Raw genomic sequence first — 19,796 nt, 5'->3', positions numbered from 1 at the left:
TGGGGGTGCTGGAAGGTCTGCATGGCCCTCCCTGACAGGAAGACTGAGGGGCTGAGACCTATCTCATGCTCCTCACAGGGATGGGAAGCCTTACAGCAGCAGGTAGGAGCACGACAGAGAGCACAACAGGGCCCTTCCCAATCTAATGAGGAAGTCCCTTTGCTCCGTGCATAGCCTCATCTGATTTCTATAGGGAACTGAAACGTCAGGCGCGCTCCAGAGCTGCAGATCTTGCTTCTCACCTTTAAACCTCTGCAGAGGCTCCACAGGGGACTGCAGAAGTCCCCTTGCCCTGTGCCCACCTCCTGGTTATCCTCACCTGTGCTGGGAGAAGGGGTTTCCAGCTGCCCTGCCTTAAGCAGCAGCAGGGAGGTGGGAGATGGCTCCAATGGAGCTAAAAGGGAGAGCGGCTGCTTTGCTGGTGGATGCTCATAAAGGTGCTCAGGGCAGTTTTTATCCTGTCAGGCTTTTTGTGGTAAATCAGTCTCTGGAAACCGACCTTCATAGTGGGAGAGGCAGCTGCTAAACCCATCCCTTTGTTGTTCTGCTGTTTTCCAGTGACCATATGATGAAATAGCATAATCACAGGCCGAAGTTCCCCCGCTTCCGGCAGGAACACGGCGCAGCTCAGGACTGTCATTAGGATCTCCAGAAGAATGGCTTTTGGGAAGGAACAAAACCTGGCTCTAAATATAGCCCCCGCAATCGGTAGGGTGCAACCAGCAGCTCAGTTTCAGGCTGCTAGGGAGAAGCGTACCTGCTGGATGACAAGCTGCACCATGAAATCAAAGCCTCTGGACTCATCTTGCAATGGCACAGGCTTCAGTGCTGCATAATTTGGGGGGGGGGTGAGCACGGAGGAGGAGGGCAGGGGCTATTGGTAACGTGTTAGCATGCGTACAAACCACTGCCATGCCTGGCATGGGGTCTTTTTGTGTTTCAGAAGCAGAAATCCATCGTGCCTGGAGTGGGAATCGCTCCGGTTTGAGCCTTGGGAGCGTGAGCGGAGCCTTGCAGCGCTGCCCGTGTGCATGAAGCCCTGCCTGGTGGTGGCACAAGCTTTGAATTCAAGGCTCGTTCCCTCCCTGCTGCAGGTTAGGGGGCTCTTTTGTTGCTGGGGACTGATGCTGGCTCTGGCTCTGAGGCCCCTCACGGAGGGGATATAGACTGCATAGCTCTCAGAAGAGCTTTCGAGCCAGCACCCCCATGCCCAGCAGCTGGGTTTCCAAACCAAGAGAGGCTTTTTATCCCCTCGTTCTTCCTGCCCTAGCTCACCCCAGCCCTGAATGCTGCTGCCTGCTGCCAAAGGCACTCCGGAGCTTACCAGAAATAGAGCGAAAATCAGGATCGTGCCAGGATATTTGCCTTCTGCAGTAACTCTAAAACAGTATATTTGTCTAGTTAGAGCCTGCTCTGGGAGCTGAGCCTTTCCACTGTGCCAGCGCCGCGCTCCCGGGCATTTGGATTGCACACAAGCTGCGAGCTTTTGTAGGATAGATCCCCAATAATGCAGGCTCAATTGTTTCCTCTGCTCCGGAGCGTTTTGCTATTGGTGGCAGGGATCTCTTGAGGGCAGCAGCAAGCAGTCACATGAGTACCTCATGATGGCAGGGTCTTCAGGGGAAGAAGGCAGGGAAAAGGCAAGCAGCATCCTATGGAGGCAGCTGGGAATGTAGGCTGGCCAAGGGTGGAGAAGTCCTGTATGTAGGTGTTACTGGTATGTGATACCCATGGCCTTCTCTCTCCTTCAGAGGGGTGCTTGGAGGGAGTAGGAAGCAGCTGGGGAGGGGTGTGAGGAGGGATAGCGTGAGGTTTGTTGGCAGATGATTAAATGCTGCTCGTCTCCAAACTGTCTTGGGGGAGAGACAGGATGCGAAATATCAAGCAGATTAAACCCGTTGTTCTGACTTGCTGTGAGCTGCAGATAAGAGGAACGAGATGTGCAAGGCATCAGGGCTGGGTATGGGTAATGTGGGCTCCCCAGCTGCGTGTCCCCTCTCTGTGCTCTCGCACCTCTCTGCTCTGGGGTTCCCACAAGTGCATGCGCCCCTTAGCACGCACACGGCCCCCACATCCTCTCCAGCCTCCTGCAGGTTGCTTGTGCTGCCCAGTGCTGGGTTCTCTGCTCTGCTGTGTGAAGGCCACAGATAAGGATAACAGAAAGGAGGGTAGCACGCAGCCCTTGCTCTGAGCTGTGCTGCTTTCGGGAACTGAACAGCATTTCCTACAGGATGGAGGGCATGGAAAAATTCCAGTCAGTGCTTTTACCCTCCCTGAACTGATGAGAAAGCGCTTTGCCTTCCCTGGGAAACCGTTTGCCTTACTCCATCCTTTCTGGGCACACACGTGCTCTTGGGAGGCATTTGTGGCACCATTTGGCTAAAGCAAAGGCAGCTGCTTCTTGTTGCCCTGCCTGGCCATTGCCCTTCCCTGCCCTGGTGGGAGGGGTTGTGAAGGACACAAGAGGTGACTGATGCCCACACCAGGGGTGGTTTGACCCATTTACCCTTTGGCTCTCACGGTCATGGGTCTCCCCACGGCAGGGAGCTGCGTGGTCCCCAGGAGAGGGCTTTAAGGAGCAGGAACCACTCGTGTCTATGATCCCACTACAGCAAGAGAGGCTTTTAACACTCTCTGGCTGCCTGGTTTCCACTGCTGCTCCCCAGTGCCTTTTGACTTGTGGGGGACCGCAGAGGAGTCCTAGGGGGGAGATCCCTGCAAGCATTCTGAAAGGAAGGTGAGAGGGGAGACCAAGGGGGGAAAGCAGGCAGCACAAACCCCTCCTGGGATGCACCAGGCTGGTGGGCACCAGCTTGTGCCCATGCTCCCAGTCTCCTACGTTGTGCCATGCTGCATAGGTAGGCAAAAGGGATGGAGGGAGACGAGGATGATACTTGGCTTTGGGAGGGCTCTAGAGGGGTAGGATTCTGCAGGGCAATGGGTGGTGTTTGTCCTGCTGTGTTGATGTTGTTGTCTGTGGGATATGACTGGTGTTGGAGCACTGAACCCGAGCGGTGCGGGGCTGCCCTGGGCACCGAGTGATGCTCCCTGCGGGGTGATCTTTTGGCCTTCCTGTGCCTCTGCTTCCCAGCACTGAGGGGTAGCAGCAAGGACACCGGCTCTGGGGCTGCAGCTAAAGCGAGGGGGCAGCAGCAGGGCGGGTTGGGGTGAGGAGGGTGGTTTCACACTTTTAAGTTGCATTTTCACCCCTTTCCCAGAAACCCCTCCCACAAAAGTGTTTTGTTTCCCGTGGGGCACATTGCAACTCGTGTTGAGACCATGCAATTACCGCATGGCAGGTCAGAGCAAACCCCCCCCCGGACATCCTCTCCGGTTCACCTCACCTAGAGACAAGTTGTTCCTATAGAAACCCCTTGGTTTATTGCTGTTACAGAGTTCCAGAAGCCCATGAGACTGCTTGTCCATGCTTTGGGAAGGGGGGTGAGCACTTCCCCACTTACCTCGTGTCACATCTCTCCCTTTGGGCAAAGTCAGAGGGAAGGAGAGCCCAGCAGCTTGGTGAGCACAGCAGCTCCTGGAGGCACGCTTGTTCCCGCTGAAATGTCTCAACTTGGGAATTTATAGATGATCTAAAAAAAGACCCATGGATCATCTCTGAATTCCTGCCGGCATTCATCGTGGAGCTGGGGAGACAGACGGCACATGGCTCTGGGATGGGAGCAGTGCGGTGCGCTCCAGTCCTCCTCCCAGGGATGGAGGGGACCCGTGGCAGCCCTCCTGGGGTGCCTGCATCCCTCTGGGGTGGGTGTCGTGACTTCCCATGCTCCTGTCATCTGCTCCTGGAGCTGGTACTGGTCACGCAAGTCGGAAATCCAGGGATTGTCCTCCCAGTTTCAATAGTGAAACTGGGACTGCCCTGCGGGGTGTTGTCAGAGCTGGGAGCAGGAGCCCTGACCCCCCCAGTGGGTGACTAGGGCAGTGGATGTGGATCACATTCCCAAGGATAGCGGTTGGTTTCTGCGTGCTGAGCTGTTTGTCATGCATCCTGCGTGCGCGGGGAAGCGGGAGCGGAAGAGGGATGGGTGTCATCGAGGCAAAACGGCTCCTGTGTTCCCAAAAGCAGGTGTGAGCACAGAGTCAGGCCTGACTCACGGCCGGGCCACGTTGGTGGCAGCTGAGCGCTCCTGGTACAGGTGCAGAGGATGAGACCCAGGGGACTCCCGGCATTGCCAGCCCTTGAGTCAGCATTGAGCAGGCGGCTTTTCCTTCTGCCGTCAGAGCCAGTCGCAGTCAGATTGCAGCAGAGCCATGCTGCTAGCGGGGTCATAATCTGCTCTGTCTGTGCCAAAAGGAAGGAAGAAACAAATCGGAAGATGAGGAATTGTTTGGAGAAGGAGGGGACCAGGAAAGGATGCGACGGGTGCCGTGGTTCAGGCAGGAGCGTGCCGTCAGCCCCACCGCCAGCAGAGCAGGTGGCAGTGTCAACAGCATCACACGGGGAGGGTGGGATGCAGGATGGTGATGACTGAGTGCTGCCGGGTGCCTTGCCCGCCGTCGGGAAGCGCGGCAGCACCGGAGATGGGGCTGCGGTGGCGAGCTCCCGCGCTGCGCCACTTTACATCCCGGTTTGGCGGCTGGCCCGGCCCCGTGTCCCCATGGAATGGCAGCAGGAGCTGGGAGAGCACAGGCAGTGGTGTGGGTGATGCCAAGGAGAACGTAAACCCCACACTCGGGTTTCTCCTCTTCGTATACCAATGGGGTCCCACGTCAGGGGTTGATGGGCAGCAAGTAAAGGATCTGCCTCTTGCCTGCAGCAGGTTCTTCCCTTGTTCTCCTTCCCCTGTTCTCTTCCCCAAGCTTCTCATTTCTCATTTGGCAGTGCTGGCACCAGTGCAGAATGGACCCATCACCTCCACCTTAAGGAGATGTGGTCCTCCCCCAGCACCAGTGAACAGCAGTTCACCAGGGACTAAGCAAGTGTCTGGGATGCTGGAGCTGCTGCTAGACCAAGGAATGGTGGAATGCAAAGTGAAGCAGGAGCTCTGCAGCTGAGTTAGCCCTCCAGCAGGGATGGGAGCCGGGTTTGCCTGCAGCCAGGCTGCTTCTCTGGTTGTTCTGGAGGTGAGGGCACGCTTCCCCTGCACAGAGCTGTGGAAACCCAGCATTATCATGGTGCTGGGGAGGCTCTTGGTGCCTTTCTGAAGGAGTTAGAGAGACTTTGGTGTGGCATTAAAGCTGGGTTTGCCCAAGCCAGGTCGAGGGAGGCAGGCATGTTTCATCCTACCAGATGGGAAGGGTTGCTCTGTCTGTTATCCGCATTGCTCTGTGTGTTAAGGACAGGCCTCCCTGCCCTCATCTCATCCAGAGCATCTCCCTCTTCATTGCCCTCCTTCCCTGTGACCTCACCCTGCAGGCATCCTTCCGAGATGCACCGGGCTCCCTCCTTCGCTCTCATTTAAGATCATTCTTCAGGCTGCTGTGGTACCCTCCATCTCGCTGCGAGCACAAAGCTGCTCTTTCTCCCATTCAGGCCTCGCCGGGGTTAGCATTTCAATTGACAATCGGGCCATTGATGTGCGCGCTGCCGGTGGGGTTTGCAGTAAATGCCAGGCAGAGGGACCAGCGGGGTTAGGCAGGCCCTGGAATGAGCCCTGTGTCCTCTGCAGGGTTGATTTTGGAGGCAGGGTGGTGGCAGGGCCATGCCTTCCCCCTCCCAAGGGGGTGAGCTTTTCTTTGCAGTGCCAAAAGCATCCTGGGACTTGCTAAGAGAGGCACGTTCCCTTCTCTGGGACACAGTGTGGGTGTTTGGATGCTCTCTGCCTCATCATCTGGAGAGGGGCTTTGGACAAGGGCCGGTAGGGACAGGCCAAGGGGAATGGCTTTAACCTGCCAGAGAGGAGACTGAGATGAGCTCTTAGGCAGAAGCTCTTCCCTGTGAGGGTGCTGAGGCGCTGGCACAGGGTGCCCAGAGAAGCTGTGGCTGCCCCATCCCTGGCAGTGTTCAAGGCCAGGTTGGACACAGGGGCTTGGAGCAAGCTGCTCTAGTGGAAGGGGTCCCTGCCCGTGGCAGGGGTTGGGACTGGAAGAGCTTTAAAGCCCCTTCCAACACAAACCAGTCTGGATTCTGTGGTCCCTGGCCCTTGATGTTATTTATACCACAGGTCCTCCGTTTCAGGTTTGCAGCAGGATTGCTGCCCACATCCTGCCAGATGGAAAGCAGAGACAAAGGTGACCAAGCCCTTTGCCTAAGCCAGGCTGTTTAAGGCAGAGCAGGGTCTGAATGCCAGCTTTGCAGGTCAGCAGCAGGCCTGCATGCAGGGGCAAAGGAACACCAGCACCAGCTCATGGAAACACCTTTAACAGTCTCCCTTGTAGATCAAGTTAAATCAGTGCTGGAGCCGCAAGCACGCTTCTGGGTCCTGGCTGTTTACTCGCAGTAATTCAGTCCCTGGGGAGCTGCAGGGTAAATAATACATTGACGCCATCCAAGTGATTGGTTTAGGCTTGTTTGTTGCTGGCTGTTTGGAGATGAATGTGCTCTTGGTGGTTGGTGTGAGCCCTGGTTCACACGGAGGCAGCGCGGTGGAAAAGCCTCCAAATTGAGACCAAAGGTAAAAGGAGCATGTGGGGCTGAGGTTTACAAAGGGGTGAGGTGCAGGAGGAGCAGCTCCAGGTGCAAATTATCCTGGATTAGCAGCAAATGTAGGGGCCGGGGTTGAGGTCTGGCAGCAGGAGCAAAGTCTGCTGAGGTCGGACAGACCTGTTTGCGATGCTGGGTTGTATTGGTGGTAGCCGGATGGCTGAAGGGCTTTAGGGGCTCCTGTGTGTGTGCCTGTTGGTTGGGTCAGGAGGGGGGGGTTGAGGGCTGGACAAGGAGGTGAATCCTCCCTGCAAGCATAGCCTGAGTCTGTGGCTGCTGAGTTGCTGGGCTACCTGCATGCCCGGCTGGCTTCCCGCTTGGAGGCAAAGGAATTGCATAGTCAAAGAGTGGGTGCCAGCTTCTCCAGCAGGCAAAGCATATGCTCAGGAGTCCTTGGACAGAGGAGAGGCTGGGGCAGGGCTGGGGAGGTGAGCAGGAGCAGTCAGGGACTCTCATCCCTTGCTGCTGGCTCCCAACTGCTGTATCCCCCGTCCTGGTGGGCAGGGTAAGGGCAGCCGGAGCTGGAGGGCAGAGATGGTTTCTGTACCCTGGGACATCTTCACCCCTCTCTTTGCAGCCAAGGTGACTTGTGAAAGAGCAGCCCGTGGGGCTGGCAGGGTTTCCCATCCCAAGGTGGGGGCTGGCTGCATGCCCCCACGGCCAAGCCTTGCTGGAGTTTAAGCCCACAGGGATTGGAGGCCCACCAGCTTAGTGAAGTGGGAAGGGGGGGAAAGGCACAGCTGGAGCAGGCATTCAGCACCCCAGTGACCTCTAACAAGTCCTTCTCGCTTTTGGCTCCATGGCCTTGGCAGGACCCTGCGCAGCATCCTCCGAGCAGAGGGGGGCTGCTGGGCTCGGCAAAGACTGTCCTTTGCCATGAGCAGAGGGACACGTGCCACTGATTAATTGCCTGTCTGTGCAGGCAGCCAGCTCCCGAGGCACACACAGCCTTTTGTCTGTCGCTGGGAGCAGCGGCATTGCCAGCAGAGAGGCCCCTTCTTCTATGGGAGAGGGAGAAATGAAAGCAGAGTGCCCTGTCGCAGCAAGCAGGGGTCATCCCGAGCACAGGCTTCTGCCCCTTGGAGGAGAAATCCCTCTCGTGTCGTTGCTGCAAACTATAGCAGTGGACAGGGCAGCCTTTGGGCCCTGGAATGGGGACTCAAAGCTTCCAGGGGTGGCTGCAGCATCCCGGAGAGCGCTGTGGGGTCAGTGGATCCCATGGACAAACAGCCAAAGCCTCGGGGAGGAGGTTCACAACTGCACCACGGGGCCGGCCTCCCACACCTGAGCTGGCAACGCAGAGGGAAAAGGAGGATGTTTGTAGGGAAGAGGAGCTGGAAAAGCTGGAAGGTGAAAGCGGAAGGAAGGAGGGGAAGGACAAGCAGTTCTTCCTCCCAGCTGGGCCTGCAGAGCTTCCCATCTGCAGCAACCGGCTGTGACGTGGGTCCTGGGTCTTGCACCTCACTTCTTGTTCACATCTGGGGGTGGAGATGGAGTTGCAGCTTCTTGTGCACCCTCCCCCTGTCACTCGTGGTTCCAAACCCTGTCCATCCTTCCTGGCCCATGGAGGGAGGATGCTGACAGTGCAGCTGGAGGCTGGCGAGGAGAGGTGCCATGCTCCGGGGCTGGTAGGAGATGATGGGCATGGGGAGGTTGATCCCCATCTGCAAGGCATGGCAAATGCAAGAGGGTGCAGGAGCCGTGTTGAGGAGATAGTTACTTGGAGGGGTTGCCAGAGGATGTGCAGAGAGGGGAGGGAGCCCTTTGTCTCCATACTGAGAGGCAGGAGGCACTGGGCCATTAGGGCAGGTGGGAAGGAGCCGCTTCTAAGTCACTTTGAGCTTCTGCTCTCTATAGAGCTCCAACAGCAAAGTTTCCCTTTCTCTTCCTCCTCCATCACCAGCCCTTCAGGGATGAGGCAGGGCTGCTCCATTGTGTCCTGCTCCAGCTCTCCTGTCCCCTGGGGACAAGGGGACAATAGCTGAGCTCGGAGCCTGGGAGCTGCCTTTCCCTGGCTGCCTGGGGCCAGGGCAGGCATCCCTGCGGGGCCCCAGCCCTGAGTCCTTGTTTTCCTCATCACTCCCACCGAGGACGTGGGGAGGGAGTGGATCAGCCTGAGCTGCCTGTGGGTGCTGCCATTGCCCTGACCAGTGTGTCCTCTGTGCTGTTGTAGGTGCAAAGGAGTATGTGTTCCCCAGGAGTGAGAAGTACCCAGTCTTCTATCATAAAGAAAACACCTCGGCCATCTACATTGGGGGAGAAGGAAAGCTTTACTACTATGACTTTGCAACCTATGAGAGCTATGTGGTAAGGATGCTCTGCTTGCAAGTTTGGCCCCAGCGCTCTATAACAAAGTGTCCAGCATCCATCTCACAGCCCAAACACTAGATACCTTGCTCAGGGTGTTTGCCAGCAGTGAGGTCAGGCCTGGCCTGCCCCATCCATCCGGGAAGCCCCAGCATGGGTAGGATGAATGGCTGCAGCAAGAGGAAGTCTCCTCCACTAGCCATGGGTGGGCTCTTCCCAGGCCGTGATCCTCCTGAGGTCTTCAGTGCCCAAGAGGGAAGATTCTTCCCATAAGGGACCCTTTCTTTAGCGTGAGCAGGGATGCTCAGGCTCATATTGCTGCCGGGAAGCTATATTCCCAACCCTTCCCATTCTTGGAAGTCAGGCTGGATTTCCTCGAAAGCAGGAAGTTCTGGATCAGCTGGCAAGTTACTACAGCAGGGAACTGCCCCAGTTGGTTTCTCATGACCCCTTCTTGCCCTTCTCAGACAAGCCGGTTGCTGAACTTTGGGCCCAGATACTTCCCTTGTTTCCAGGAACAGCGTGGTTCACGCGTCCCATCCCTTGGATGCCACCACCTCCTGCTGAGCACCCATTCCCTGCAGTGACAGATCCTCTCCCCAGATCCTTTGGCAAGCAGCCCAGCCTGGCTGCCAGTCAGGCTGCTGCTTCTCCCCATCACCTCGAGGGCCTGAGAGATCCAGCTCAGCATCCCCAAGGGGTTTCAGGTACCGAGGTGTGGAGAAGGACTGCGTTGCAGTGCCTGATGACCCCACCGCCATGCTTGCCTTGGCTCTTGTGAAGAGGGTGACCAGTGTGTGGTGCCTGGGGCTGATCCCACTGCAGCTGGCTTTTAAAGGGAAGGAATTCAAGCAGATCTCTTTCTCTCTTATCCCAGGAAGACTTCCCAGTGAAAAACGAAGGACAGTGCATGATGCCTGGGAGCTCGGTAGGTCCTGCCTGTGGTGGAACAGCAGATGGGTGAGGGCTGGAGGACTTGGGTTGAAGGACTGCTTGGGAATGAGCTGTGTATGCTCCTCGTGCACTCTCTTTGGGTGAAGGCCTCCGGTGCCTGTGGAGCAGATCAGATGAGGTGATACTGGTCTCCTCCTCTGGTTTTAAGACCCATGAAAGCACTAGGAGTGCAGTAGCAGTGCTGCTCATGCCTCTCCTCTTTCTCTTGCAGGAGGACAATAAGAATTACCTTACCTTAGTGGAGAAGTATGGAGATGGGATGTTAGTGTGTGGCACCGGTGCCTGCTCTCCCACCTGCTGGAACCTGGTATGCTGTGACCACCTCTGATGGCAGCAGAGCAAAGCCCTTGCTCTTATGTTCTGTGCTGTCTCCATCTGCAAGATGATGCCCTGATCCCCCTTCCAACAGCTGCAATGCCCAAACACCCTCTCCCTCGAGGAGCTCATCGCAGCAGAGATCTGCCCGTGCCACCTCCATGCTCACCTTGTCACAGCCCCCTTGTCCTCACCTCCTGCCTGCAGCAGGGGCTCTGCATGGCCTATTTGACGATGGGTTCTCCCCTCCTTTGGGCTGTGCCAGCCAAGGAGAGCTGCTCCCTTCCTGCCCCAGGGGTGGATGTGGGCCCCTGGCTCCCCTGCCTTCCCTGAACTGATGACACTCAGGGACCATTTCTGTCCTTACCCAGACACAGAGGAAGGAGAGCACTCCATGGGATGGGAGAGGCATTGCTCCTTTCACCCCCGACTCGAATACCCTCGTCGTTGTTGATGGTAAGTGTGTCTGCTCTTGTGTTATCAGTGCTGTGCAAGGGAGGCTGGGTGCTCTGTACCAAACAGGGGCACCTCGGGGCTGCTCCAAGGGCTTCGTCCTTCTGCTTTAGCTGGAGATGAGCCTTAGCCCTTCTTGCTTTGTCACATCGAAATGCACATCCTTCTAGGACAGCATAGAATCATAGAATGGTTTGGGTTGGAAAGGGCCTTAAGATCTTCCAGTTCCAACCCCTGCATGGCACAAGGTTGTTCATTCCTCTCCAGGCCATGGGGGTTGAGTCTCTGCAGGAGGGTAGAGTGCACTGGAGATGGCAGGGAAGGAGGGTCCTGCAGTAGCTCCACTGCTCTGGGCCTGGCAGAGGGATGGGTGCGGATCATTCCCAAGGTAGAACAAACATCTGTCCCTCTGCTCTTTAAGGAAAAGGGCTGTGGGAGTCCTGCCAGGACTCAGTGCTAGGCAGTGGGGACTGGGGTTCTCCACCTGTAGCCACCAGCTCTGTGGGTCCACGTGCCCAGAGAGTTCCCAGTTCTTTTCCTTCTCGCAAACCCCTCTGTCCCCTCTGGAAACAGCCCGCTGCAGTGAGCCTTCCTGCCCCACAGGTCACGACATCTACTCCACCATCAAGAAGAGCCAGCAGAACGGCAAGATACCCCGGTTCCGTCGGGTGAGAGGAGGAGGAGAGCTCTACACAAGCGACACGGTGATGCAGAGTGAGTCCAGGGGCCACGCTGGAGGCGTGGGACCTGCCACTTGCCCCTCCGTGCAGATGGGTTGGGCTCTGTCAACCTACATCTGGGGGCCCGAAGTACACAGCACAGTGTGGAGGGGAACGTCCTCTCTTGCTGCCAGGTCACCTCTTTGCTTCTAGGGCCAAATAACTGACAAGTGAGTGCCTCTTGCTCGGGGTGAGGAGATGGGGAAATGGAGAGAAACGTGTGGCCAGTCCCCTGGCAGATGCTGGAAGGAAACGTGGTTGTGTAAAGCTGCCCATCAGCTGCTGTAATAGAAACAGGAAGAACAGCTTCCACCCCGGGCAGTGACTCTTTCCAAACCCCCAGCCAGGGCGAAACCTTGGAGCAGGAACATGTTGGGTGGGGAATAGGGAAAAAAGGACCCTCCTCCATTTCCATGAGCTCAGTGGGACCCTGGGAAATGGGAGATTCCTGAACCCTCGGCCAAAGGGAAGAATCAAACCAGGGCAAAACAGAACTTGCAGGAGGAGGCAAGCAAAGCACCAGCAAACAAACTGATAGAGCTGGAGCCATGAGGCTGGTCCCATGCTTACACAGAACTCCCTGCCATGGGGATGCCAGCTAATGATGCTCAGAGGGACCTGCTGCTGCTGGGGATGCCCTTTGTGGCAGTGGTGTATTAATAGGAAGAGCATCACTGGGTTTTCCACAGTGGAACACAAACCAGAGTGCAGCCTGGTCCCACCAAGGGAGCTCCATGATGAGAGTTCTGCTGTGCAAGAAGGGAGAATGGGCTGAAACAAGAAAAGAGAACAGATGAAAGGTGTTCAGGCCAAGGTTTTCTGATGGCTCCCTTCCCTTTACAGACCCTCAGTTTGTCAAAGCCACCACATTAAGGCACGAAGAGCCTCACCAGGACAAGATTTACTACTTCTTCCGTGAAGACAACCCGGATAAGAGTCCTGAGGCCCCTAGAAACATCTCTCGAGTGGCCCAGCTGTGTAAGGTACCACAGGAACAGAGTGTGGTGGGGAGGCAGGGATGCTGCAGGGGTGGCAAATGGACATGCCAGCTCACTTGGTGTTATGGGCATGTGATTTGGCCTCTTTGGCTCAGTTCTGTCCCGTGCCACAGAGTTCATGTGGGGTATGGCTGTACCCTTTTGGCCTTCCCATCCTCTGGCTCACATCAAGTGTAACTGGAGCATCCCTCAGTTACTCGTCCAAGATGCTGGACAGGGGGGCTCTTTGTGTTCTTCTCTGCTAAACCCTGACTCCCTGCTTTTCCTCTCCCTCCAGGAAGATAAAGGGGGAACCGGTTCTCTCTCTGCTTCCAAGTGGACCACCTTCCTGAAGGCCAGCTTGATTTGTGTCGACCCAGTCACCAAGGGCAACTTCAACTGGTTGCAGGATGTCTTCTTTGTCCCTGCGAGTAACTGGAGGCACTCCAAGGTCTATGGGCTCTTCACAAACACCTGGTGAGGGTCTCTGTAAAGCAGAGAGATGTCCTGTCCCACAGCCCTTTAGTCTCCCTGGCAAGCATGTGGGTGCAAAACAACCAGAGAGGACGTAGTCAGCAGCAGCGCGATGCACACAGCCATGCCCCAGCTGCATTGGGATGGCCAGTGTCTCCTGACCCTCTCTCTTTGTCTCGTTGTCTTGCAGGGGAAGCTCTGCTGTTTGTGTCTATTCCTTTGGGGACATTGACAACGTGTTTCGGACCTCCAAACTCAAAGGCTACAATGGTCCCAACCCAGAGGTCAAGCCTGGGCAGGTGAGTGAGGGATAGGAGTTGCCCAGGTGAAGTGGGGAGGCCTCCCAAGGGCTGGTCCCTGCTCTGGCACTGCAGGTGGGGGCACAGTCCCAGCACTGAGCAGGCCAGGGAGGGCTGGGGCAGTGAGAAAGGTTGCAGGCACTGTGGGGAAGACCTCAGCTTTGTTCCCAGAGACAAAAGGAGGCTGGGTAAGGTCCAACACCTTCATAGAGAGCACAGGGAGATGGGCTCAGACCTGCCTCAGCAAATGGGTCTGTGAGCTCTGGTGGGTGAAGCTGGAGGATAGAATCACAGAATGGTTTGGGTTGGAAAGGACCTTAAAATCATCCAGCTTGCTCCAAGCCCTTGTGTCCAACCTGGCCTTGAGCCCTGCCAGAGATGGAGCATTTACCATTTCTCTGGGCACCCTGTGCCAGCACCTCAGCACCCTCACAGGGAACAACTTCTTCCTTATCTCCAACCTGAACGTCCCCTGTTTCAGTTTGAACCCATCACCCCTTGTCCTATCACTACAGTCCCTAATGAAGAGTCCCTCCCCAGCATCCTTGTAGCCCCTTTCAGACACTGGAAGCTGCTCTGAGGTCTCCACACAGCTCCTCTCCTCCAGGCTGAACAGCCCCAATGTTCTCAGCCTGTCTCCATACAGGAGGTGCTCCAGCCCCTGAGCATCCTCATGGCTTCCTCTGGACTTGCTCCAACACCTCCATGTCCTTCTTATGTTGAAGGCACCAGAACTGCACACAGTGGGGTCTCAGCAGAGCAGAGGGGCACGTTCTGCAGGGGGACCGCAGGTAGGACCCCACCAGCCCTGCCCCTGACGGTGCCTCTTGTCCCCTCCTGCCGCAGTGCGTTTCCTCTGGCCAGCACACCCCGAGTGAGACCTTCAAGATCGCTGACAGCCACCCGGAGGTGCAGGACCGCGTGGAGCCCCTCTCCCCCACCAAGAGCCCCCTGTTCCACAACAAGCACCGCTACCAGAAGATCGGGGTGCACGAGGTCTCGGCGGGCGACGGGCGCCGCTACAACGTGCTTTATCTGGCAACAGGTATTGGGAAGCTTTCCCTATGGAGTTCCCTGGAGCTTGCTTTCCCCTCGAGGGCAAAGAATCCGAGGGAATCAGACAAGACCCCCAGTGCAGGGCGAAGCGAGGGGCTGTGTTCCCAGCTTGGCACATGTTTGTCAAGCAGGAGAGAGCTGCCAAGTCCCAGCACAGCTCGGTGACGCACAGATTGGGCTGCATAGGCAAAGGCTGAAAGCAGCATCCCAGCATGTGGGATTTACCCACTTGGGCTGCTTCAAGGCTGTGGTAGATCTCAGGCCAAGTGTTTTTAGGGCAAGGGAGGGGTAGCATAGCCCTCCCCATGTGTCAAGCAGAAATCCTTTGCAAAAGGATCACCTCTTGCTCCTGCTTGCTCTAGTGCAGCAGCGCAGGCTTCAGGTGAGGCCAGCACCTCTGGTTGGAGACACAGCCAGTGCATCCCAGCTGCTGGTGGCCCCGGGGCAGCTGGGGATGCTGCAGAGCTGGGACAAGCCAATTCAGCTGCAGGAGAGTGGGATGGAGAGTAAAAGGTTGGTGAGCTGCCTGGGTTCGCATGCAGTGCAGCTACCTGCTGCATGGAAGGCACAGAGTTCCCTCTCGTGCCTCCCCGCCTGCATGGGCTTGCTCCCTGCAGCTCTGTCACCCCTTTTCCTGCCCTGTGCTGGGCTTTGTTCCCTGCCGCTTGTGGAGGGGTTTTCTGGGGCTTTTGTTTCCTAATCTGTGATTAAAACAAATGCAGACAGCTCGCAGTAGGTGGCCTGGCTTGGATTAGGGCCCACACATGCTCCGGTTGGCTTGATCCTGCTGAAAGCTGTAGTTTCAATGCAGCTCATGCCTCGCAGAGCAGTCAGGAAGCCTGCTCCAAGGTGCAGGGCTTGGCTGCCCACCCTTGCTGCAGGCACAGAGGCACCTGGGGGGCCCTAATCCCTGCCTGACCCAGGGTCACATCTTCCACCTCCCCCTGGCTGGTGGTGGAGAAGGGAGTGGTACCTTGGGCAGGGGAAGCCGGGCTAAAAGAGGGTAAACAGTGAGGTTCCTGAGCCGTGTTCCCTCGGGATCTGCCTTCCCACCCCTCCACCGAACTGACTTGTTTTCCTGGCCCACCAGTGCGCTGGGACCGGAGTCAGTTTAACCAGAAGAACAGAAAGGCAGAGCTCCCAAGTTTCAGCCTCGGGCAAGCGATGAGATGATGCTTGGGCAGGAACAGCCCAGGGATCAAAGCAGAGGAGCTCGAGAGCTGCTGGGTTTTCGTGCTGAGGCTGGTCAAAGCAAGCAGAGCCAGGTCCAAAGGGTGAGGAGAAATGGGCTCCTCGCGGCTGGGAGGATGACAGTGGTGACAAGGCTGTGCTGTGGGAAACGGGCAGAGCAAGCAGGCTCCTTCTCTGTCTTCTCTGGGTGGTTGGGTAGAGGAATGCAGTCAAGCCCTGCTCTGTGGAATGGGAATTGTTTGCCGCAGCGAGGGCTGGAGGCGGTGCTGGTTCTCTGCCTGCCTTCCCCACAGCCCCTCTGCCTTGCCTCTCTGCTCTCAGCATGCTCCATCAGGGCTCTCCTCTCTTTCGTTCCAGACAAAGGATCCATCCACAAGGTCGTGGAGCTGCCAGACGGGGTGCAGAACATCATGGAGCTCCAGGTCTTCCCCAAGAAGGACCCAATCCAGTCCATGATCCTGGACCACAAGAGGGTGGGTCTCTCTGTAGGAAGGTCAGGCTGTAGCTTTAAAAGCAGGCAGCAGGAGAGGCAGAGACAGAGGTTTAAGGACAGCCCATGGATGTGAAGGAGCCTTGGAGTGGGTTGTGGGAGGTCTTGCTTTGCTAAGGCTGGGCTGATGGCCCCAGTTCTGGGTGGTCAGTGGGCAGCAGAGCTTTCTGGACACCTCCTCTCCTCCAGAGGCATGGGAAGAATGAGGGTGTTTGCTCCCGGGCCAAATCCTGCAGTTTCCCTCTCATTGTCCAGCCCTGCTGGTGGATGAGCTGTGGGGCAGTGCTGGTGCTCCATCCCAGAGGTGACAACACTGCTATCACCTCATGGAGCAAACTTAGTTATCCACAGGGCTGGCGGGGGAAGGATGCTGCTGCCCCTCCCAGGATAGGGACTGCATTGCTTGGAGACCTACCGGCCCCACTGATGATGAAATCATAGAATCCCAGCCTGATTTGGATTGGAAGGGACCTTAAAGCTCACCCAGCTCCAACCCCTGCCATGGGCAGGGACCCCTTCCACTAGAGCAGCTTGCTCCAAGCCCCTGTGTCCAACCTGGCCTTGAACACTGCCAGGGATGGGGCAGCCACAGCTTCTCCGGGCACCCTGTGCCAGCGCCTCAGCACCCCTCTCACAGCCAAGCTGCAGGGGAAGTGCTGGACACTCAGGTGGCACCGGGATGAACCCCTCTGCTTTCCTCCCGCAGGCGATGCTGTACGTGGGCTCAGCAGACAGAGTGCTGGAGGTGCCCATGGCCATGTGTGGGGCGTATCGCAACAACTGTGACAGCTGCCTGCTGGCCAGGGACCCGTACTGCGGCTGGCTCAATGGCTCCTGCCAGTCCGTGTACCTGAACCGGTGCGTGATGCCATCAGCTGCCTCCTGCTTGCTTCCGTGTGAGAAATACCCACGCTCAGTGTTCCCCTGCCTGGCACATGGTTTTGAGGTCATCTTCCTACCGCAGGGAGAGATGAGCCCATGGTGTCCGTGCAGTAATCGCACACGCATGTCTGTGCTGTCCCGAAAGCCAGCCCTCCCGCAGCACCCTGCCCTGGAGGGGGAGAGGTCAGTGGGGTTTGAGCACCCAGCCCCTCTTTTGCTGTTAGAAACATGCACAGGTCTGCTGGTTGTGATGCTCTTCATTGTGGTGACTTGCTGGGTCTCGCATTTGTCATTCGTCACCCTCCTGAGTCGTGTGCTTGTCCCTACCCAGCTAACATCAGGCGTTTAAACACTTCTTCCTTACCTAATCCACTACATCTTGTATGAGCGATTCCTTTCTTAGCCCTGAAATGCTGCTTCCCTGATGTTAATGCTTATTCCCATCTCCTAGGGAGGTGCATCAGAACCTGAACCTGGACCCGTGGCAAGGGAAGTGCCAGAAGGGGGACATTAAAGAAGGTATGTGAAGGTTTTGAGCTGTAGGCTGTGAATCCAGGGGGTGTTTTGGGGCAGGGGGGCTGATTCTGGAGCCTTTGTTTGTTGTGCAAGGGCTCACAACTCATTGCAGGGGAGCTGGGAATGTCCATGCTGAAGCCAGGACACCTCCAAGCCCCTGCTTGGGGTTAACTGCTCCTTAATGGGTTTCTGAGCTGGGCGATGGGGCTGGTGCTTGCTGCTGTCCTAGGAGAAGAGACTTCAGGTGTGGGTCAGTCCCTGCTGTTGTCATTCAGTGGCTGTATGACTTGTCCCCATTGACCCAACTGTTCTTCCCTCCAGGCCTGTGGGAGAATCCGTGGTTCCACGTCTCATCCCCTTGTTCTCAATCTCTTCCAGCAGATGACTATCAGAACATCACAGTGGTCCCTTTCTCCCGCTACTACCTCAACTGCCCCATCGAGTCCCACTATGCCACCTACAACTGGTACCACAACAACAGCCTCATCAAGACCTGCAACACCACCCACCCCCAGCAGGACTGCTTCCACTTCATCCAGAACGTGAGCCACATCCACTACGGCCACTACGTCTGCATCTCGGAGGAGGACGGCTTCAAGCAGGCTCTGGTGAAGGAGCGCCTGGTCAACCAGCTCAGGTTCATGTCCCAGAAGGGCCAGGCCACCATGACCTTCGCCTCTTGGCTGCAGCTGCTCCTGATGATGGTGTTGGTGGAGCTCTTCCACTGACCACCATGGGGCTGCCTTCCCACCGTCCTGGCTGCTGCTGCTGCTGCTCCTGCACTTGCTGTCTGCTCCTGGGGCGACTTCTTTTAGTCACTCCTTGGACTGCCTGTCCCCAAAGGGGTCTTGGGCAGCAGCCTCTCCATCGTTGGCTGTGGTGGAGGAGGCATGGTGAGGAAGATGGGACTGCAGGGCCAGCTGGAGCAGGGTTTGGGGACAGGGAGGGAAGGGAACAGGTGGGGGACGTTCGCTGTGCCCAGCAGCATGGTGTCAGCTTCCCCGCTGTGGACTGTTCAGGGGACTCCTGCCAATGTGCATGCACTGATCCTCAGGGCACGATGACTCCTCTCTTTAGGAACGTGCATGTGATGAAGAAGAGGAGCCAGCCCTTGGCCTTTGGAACTGGTTGATCTATGCTTCACTCCAAGTGGGGACTGATGCCTCCTATTTTTTGTGGCTAATGTTAGGGTTGGAGGCAGCTGGAATACTCCCAGTGTCGCATGTGAATCCCCTTCTGGTCTGGAGACTTGGGCTCTGGAAAGGGTTGAGGGTATGGTTTCATTTGATTTCTGTTTTGCAGCTGGCTTTGATGTGGAAGGGAGACTGGGAGCTCGCGCTGGAAGCCTGCAGCGGCAGGCCCGCAGTGAGCGTTTTGCATGGAAAAGCCTGGGAAGATGACTAGATTTGGGGTGTGGGGAAGGACAGACCGAAGGGGACAGGAAGGGAAGGTGGAAGCAGAGCCCAAACCAAACCCAGGAGGCCCTGGGAAGGAGTTTGAAACGCACAAATCCTCTGCAGGCAGCTTAAGGGCATTTCCGTGTGGGCAGCGGGCAGCGCCTGCTCCCTGCGCCTCTCCTAAGGGAGAGGGACCGGGCTTCCTCAGGGATGGAGGCAGCAGGCGGCTGATCTCAGGGCGATGCCGATGGGCTCGGGGTGCTGCCGCGGCTCCCCCACCGCCCCGAGCAGCTCTGCTTCTCTCCCTCACCATGAAGGGACCAGGGGCTTTGCTTCCCTTGGGCTTTGAGGTCTCCAAGCAAGACTAAACTGTGAAAACCGGGATGTTCTCCCTTGCGCCTGTGGGCAATGGGGCGATCCCACACCTTGTCCAAACCTTCCCCAGCCTCGGGCTGTGCAGCGGGGGGGGGACACATCCTATCTAATGCTTCCAATAACCTCTCCCAGCAGCACAGCTCCTGCTTCGTGCCTGCTCAGGGACACTCAGGAGTGCCCGAGGGGTCTTTATGGCAAGGGGGAGAGATGCCCCGTGTCTCTCGTGACTGCAGACTGTGGACAACGGGCCAGAGCTTCCTACTGCACTACATTTCCAAGATACCCCCCCCCCCCCGAATCTAGGATAGAGCTTCCTTACATCCCTTCTCAAAGCACTTTAACTTTGTGAACTAACAAATACCTATTTATTATCAACTGGTGATTACTGCACTTGTATAATTTTATAATACTCTAGAAGGTGGGTCCAAATTAGAGAAGAGGGGAAAAAAAAAACAAACAAACCACAAACAGCTACCAAAAAACAAACCAACAACCTTTCAGGGCTGTGACCAAAGTGAGAACGTGACCGCTCAAATAAAGAATGGAAAAGAGCAGGAAGCAATGGGAAAGAGTGCTGTGTGTCTCACCGGGAGCAAGGGATGCTGCTCGGCCGGGGTCTCTCTTGTCCCTCTTCCATGCCCCAACCCCGGTGTAGGGGCTGCGCCGGTCCCTGATGTGCAGTGGGGTTGGAGCTGACAGCAGAAGCCCCCCGTGCCTGGTCCCTTCCTTTGCATGAGGTTTGGCAGAGCAGCCTGCTGCTGGCACCGGCAGCTTGAGGAGGAGGAGCAGC

The 19,796-nt window shown here is 56.9% G+C and overlaps 1 protein-coding gene across 3 annotated transcripts in view; it reads left to right on the top strand.

Moving 5' to 3' along the window:
- The window catches only part of SEMA7A (semaphorin 7A (JohnMiltonHagen blood group)), a 139,710-nt gene extending 120,146 nt beyond the window's left edge, over positions 1-19,564 (top strand). Inside the window, exons 2-14 of one of the 3 annotated variants that reach the window (XM_062612170.1) lie at positions 8,775-8,908; positions 9,786-9,836; positions 10,074-10,169; positions 10,549-10,633; positions 11,234-11,344; positions 12,193-12,332; positions 12,625-12,803; positions 12,991-13,099; positions 13,946-14,144; positions 15,704-15,819; positions 16,543-16,694; positions 17,170-17,237; positions 17,616-19,564. In XM_062612170.1, the coding sequence (XP_062468154.1) occupies positions 8,775-8,908; positions 9,786-9,836; positions 10,074-10,169; positions 10,549-10,633; positions 11,234-11,344; positions 12,193-12,332; positions 12,625-12,803; positions 12,991-13,099; positions 13,946-14,144; positions 15,704-15,819; positions 16,543-16,694; positions 17,170-17,237; positions 17,616-17,962 (1,787 nt within the window). In that variant the 3' untranslated portion in view covers positions 17,963-19,564. Of the gene's footprint in view, positions 1-8,774; positions 8,909-9,785; positions 9,837-10,072; positions 10,170-10,548; positions 10,634-11,233; positions 11,345-12,192; positions 12,333-12,624; positions 12,804-12,990; positions 13,100-13,945; positions 14,145-15,703; positions 15,820-16,542; positions 16,695-17,169; positions 17,238-17,612 lie in introns of all 3 variants that reach the window. The other 2 variants (XM_062612168.1, XM_062612171.1) reach the window with 2 other exon arrangements.
- The last annotated feature ends 232 nt before the right edge of the window (positions 19,565-19,796 follow it).

This window comes from Pezoporus occidentalis, unplaced genomic scaffold (assembly GCF_034315485.1).
Source record: "Pezoporus occidentalis ecotype Australia unplaced genomic scaffold, CSIRO_AGI_Poc_V1 ctg159, whole genome shotgun sequence".
Taxonomy (NCBI): domain Eukaryota; kingdom Metazoa; phylum Chordata; class Aves; order Psittaciformes; family Psittacidae; genus Pezoporus; species Pezoporus occidentalis.
This window is presented reverse-complemented; position numbering and strand designations above follow the sequence as displayed.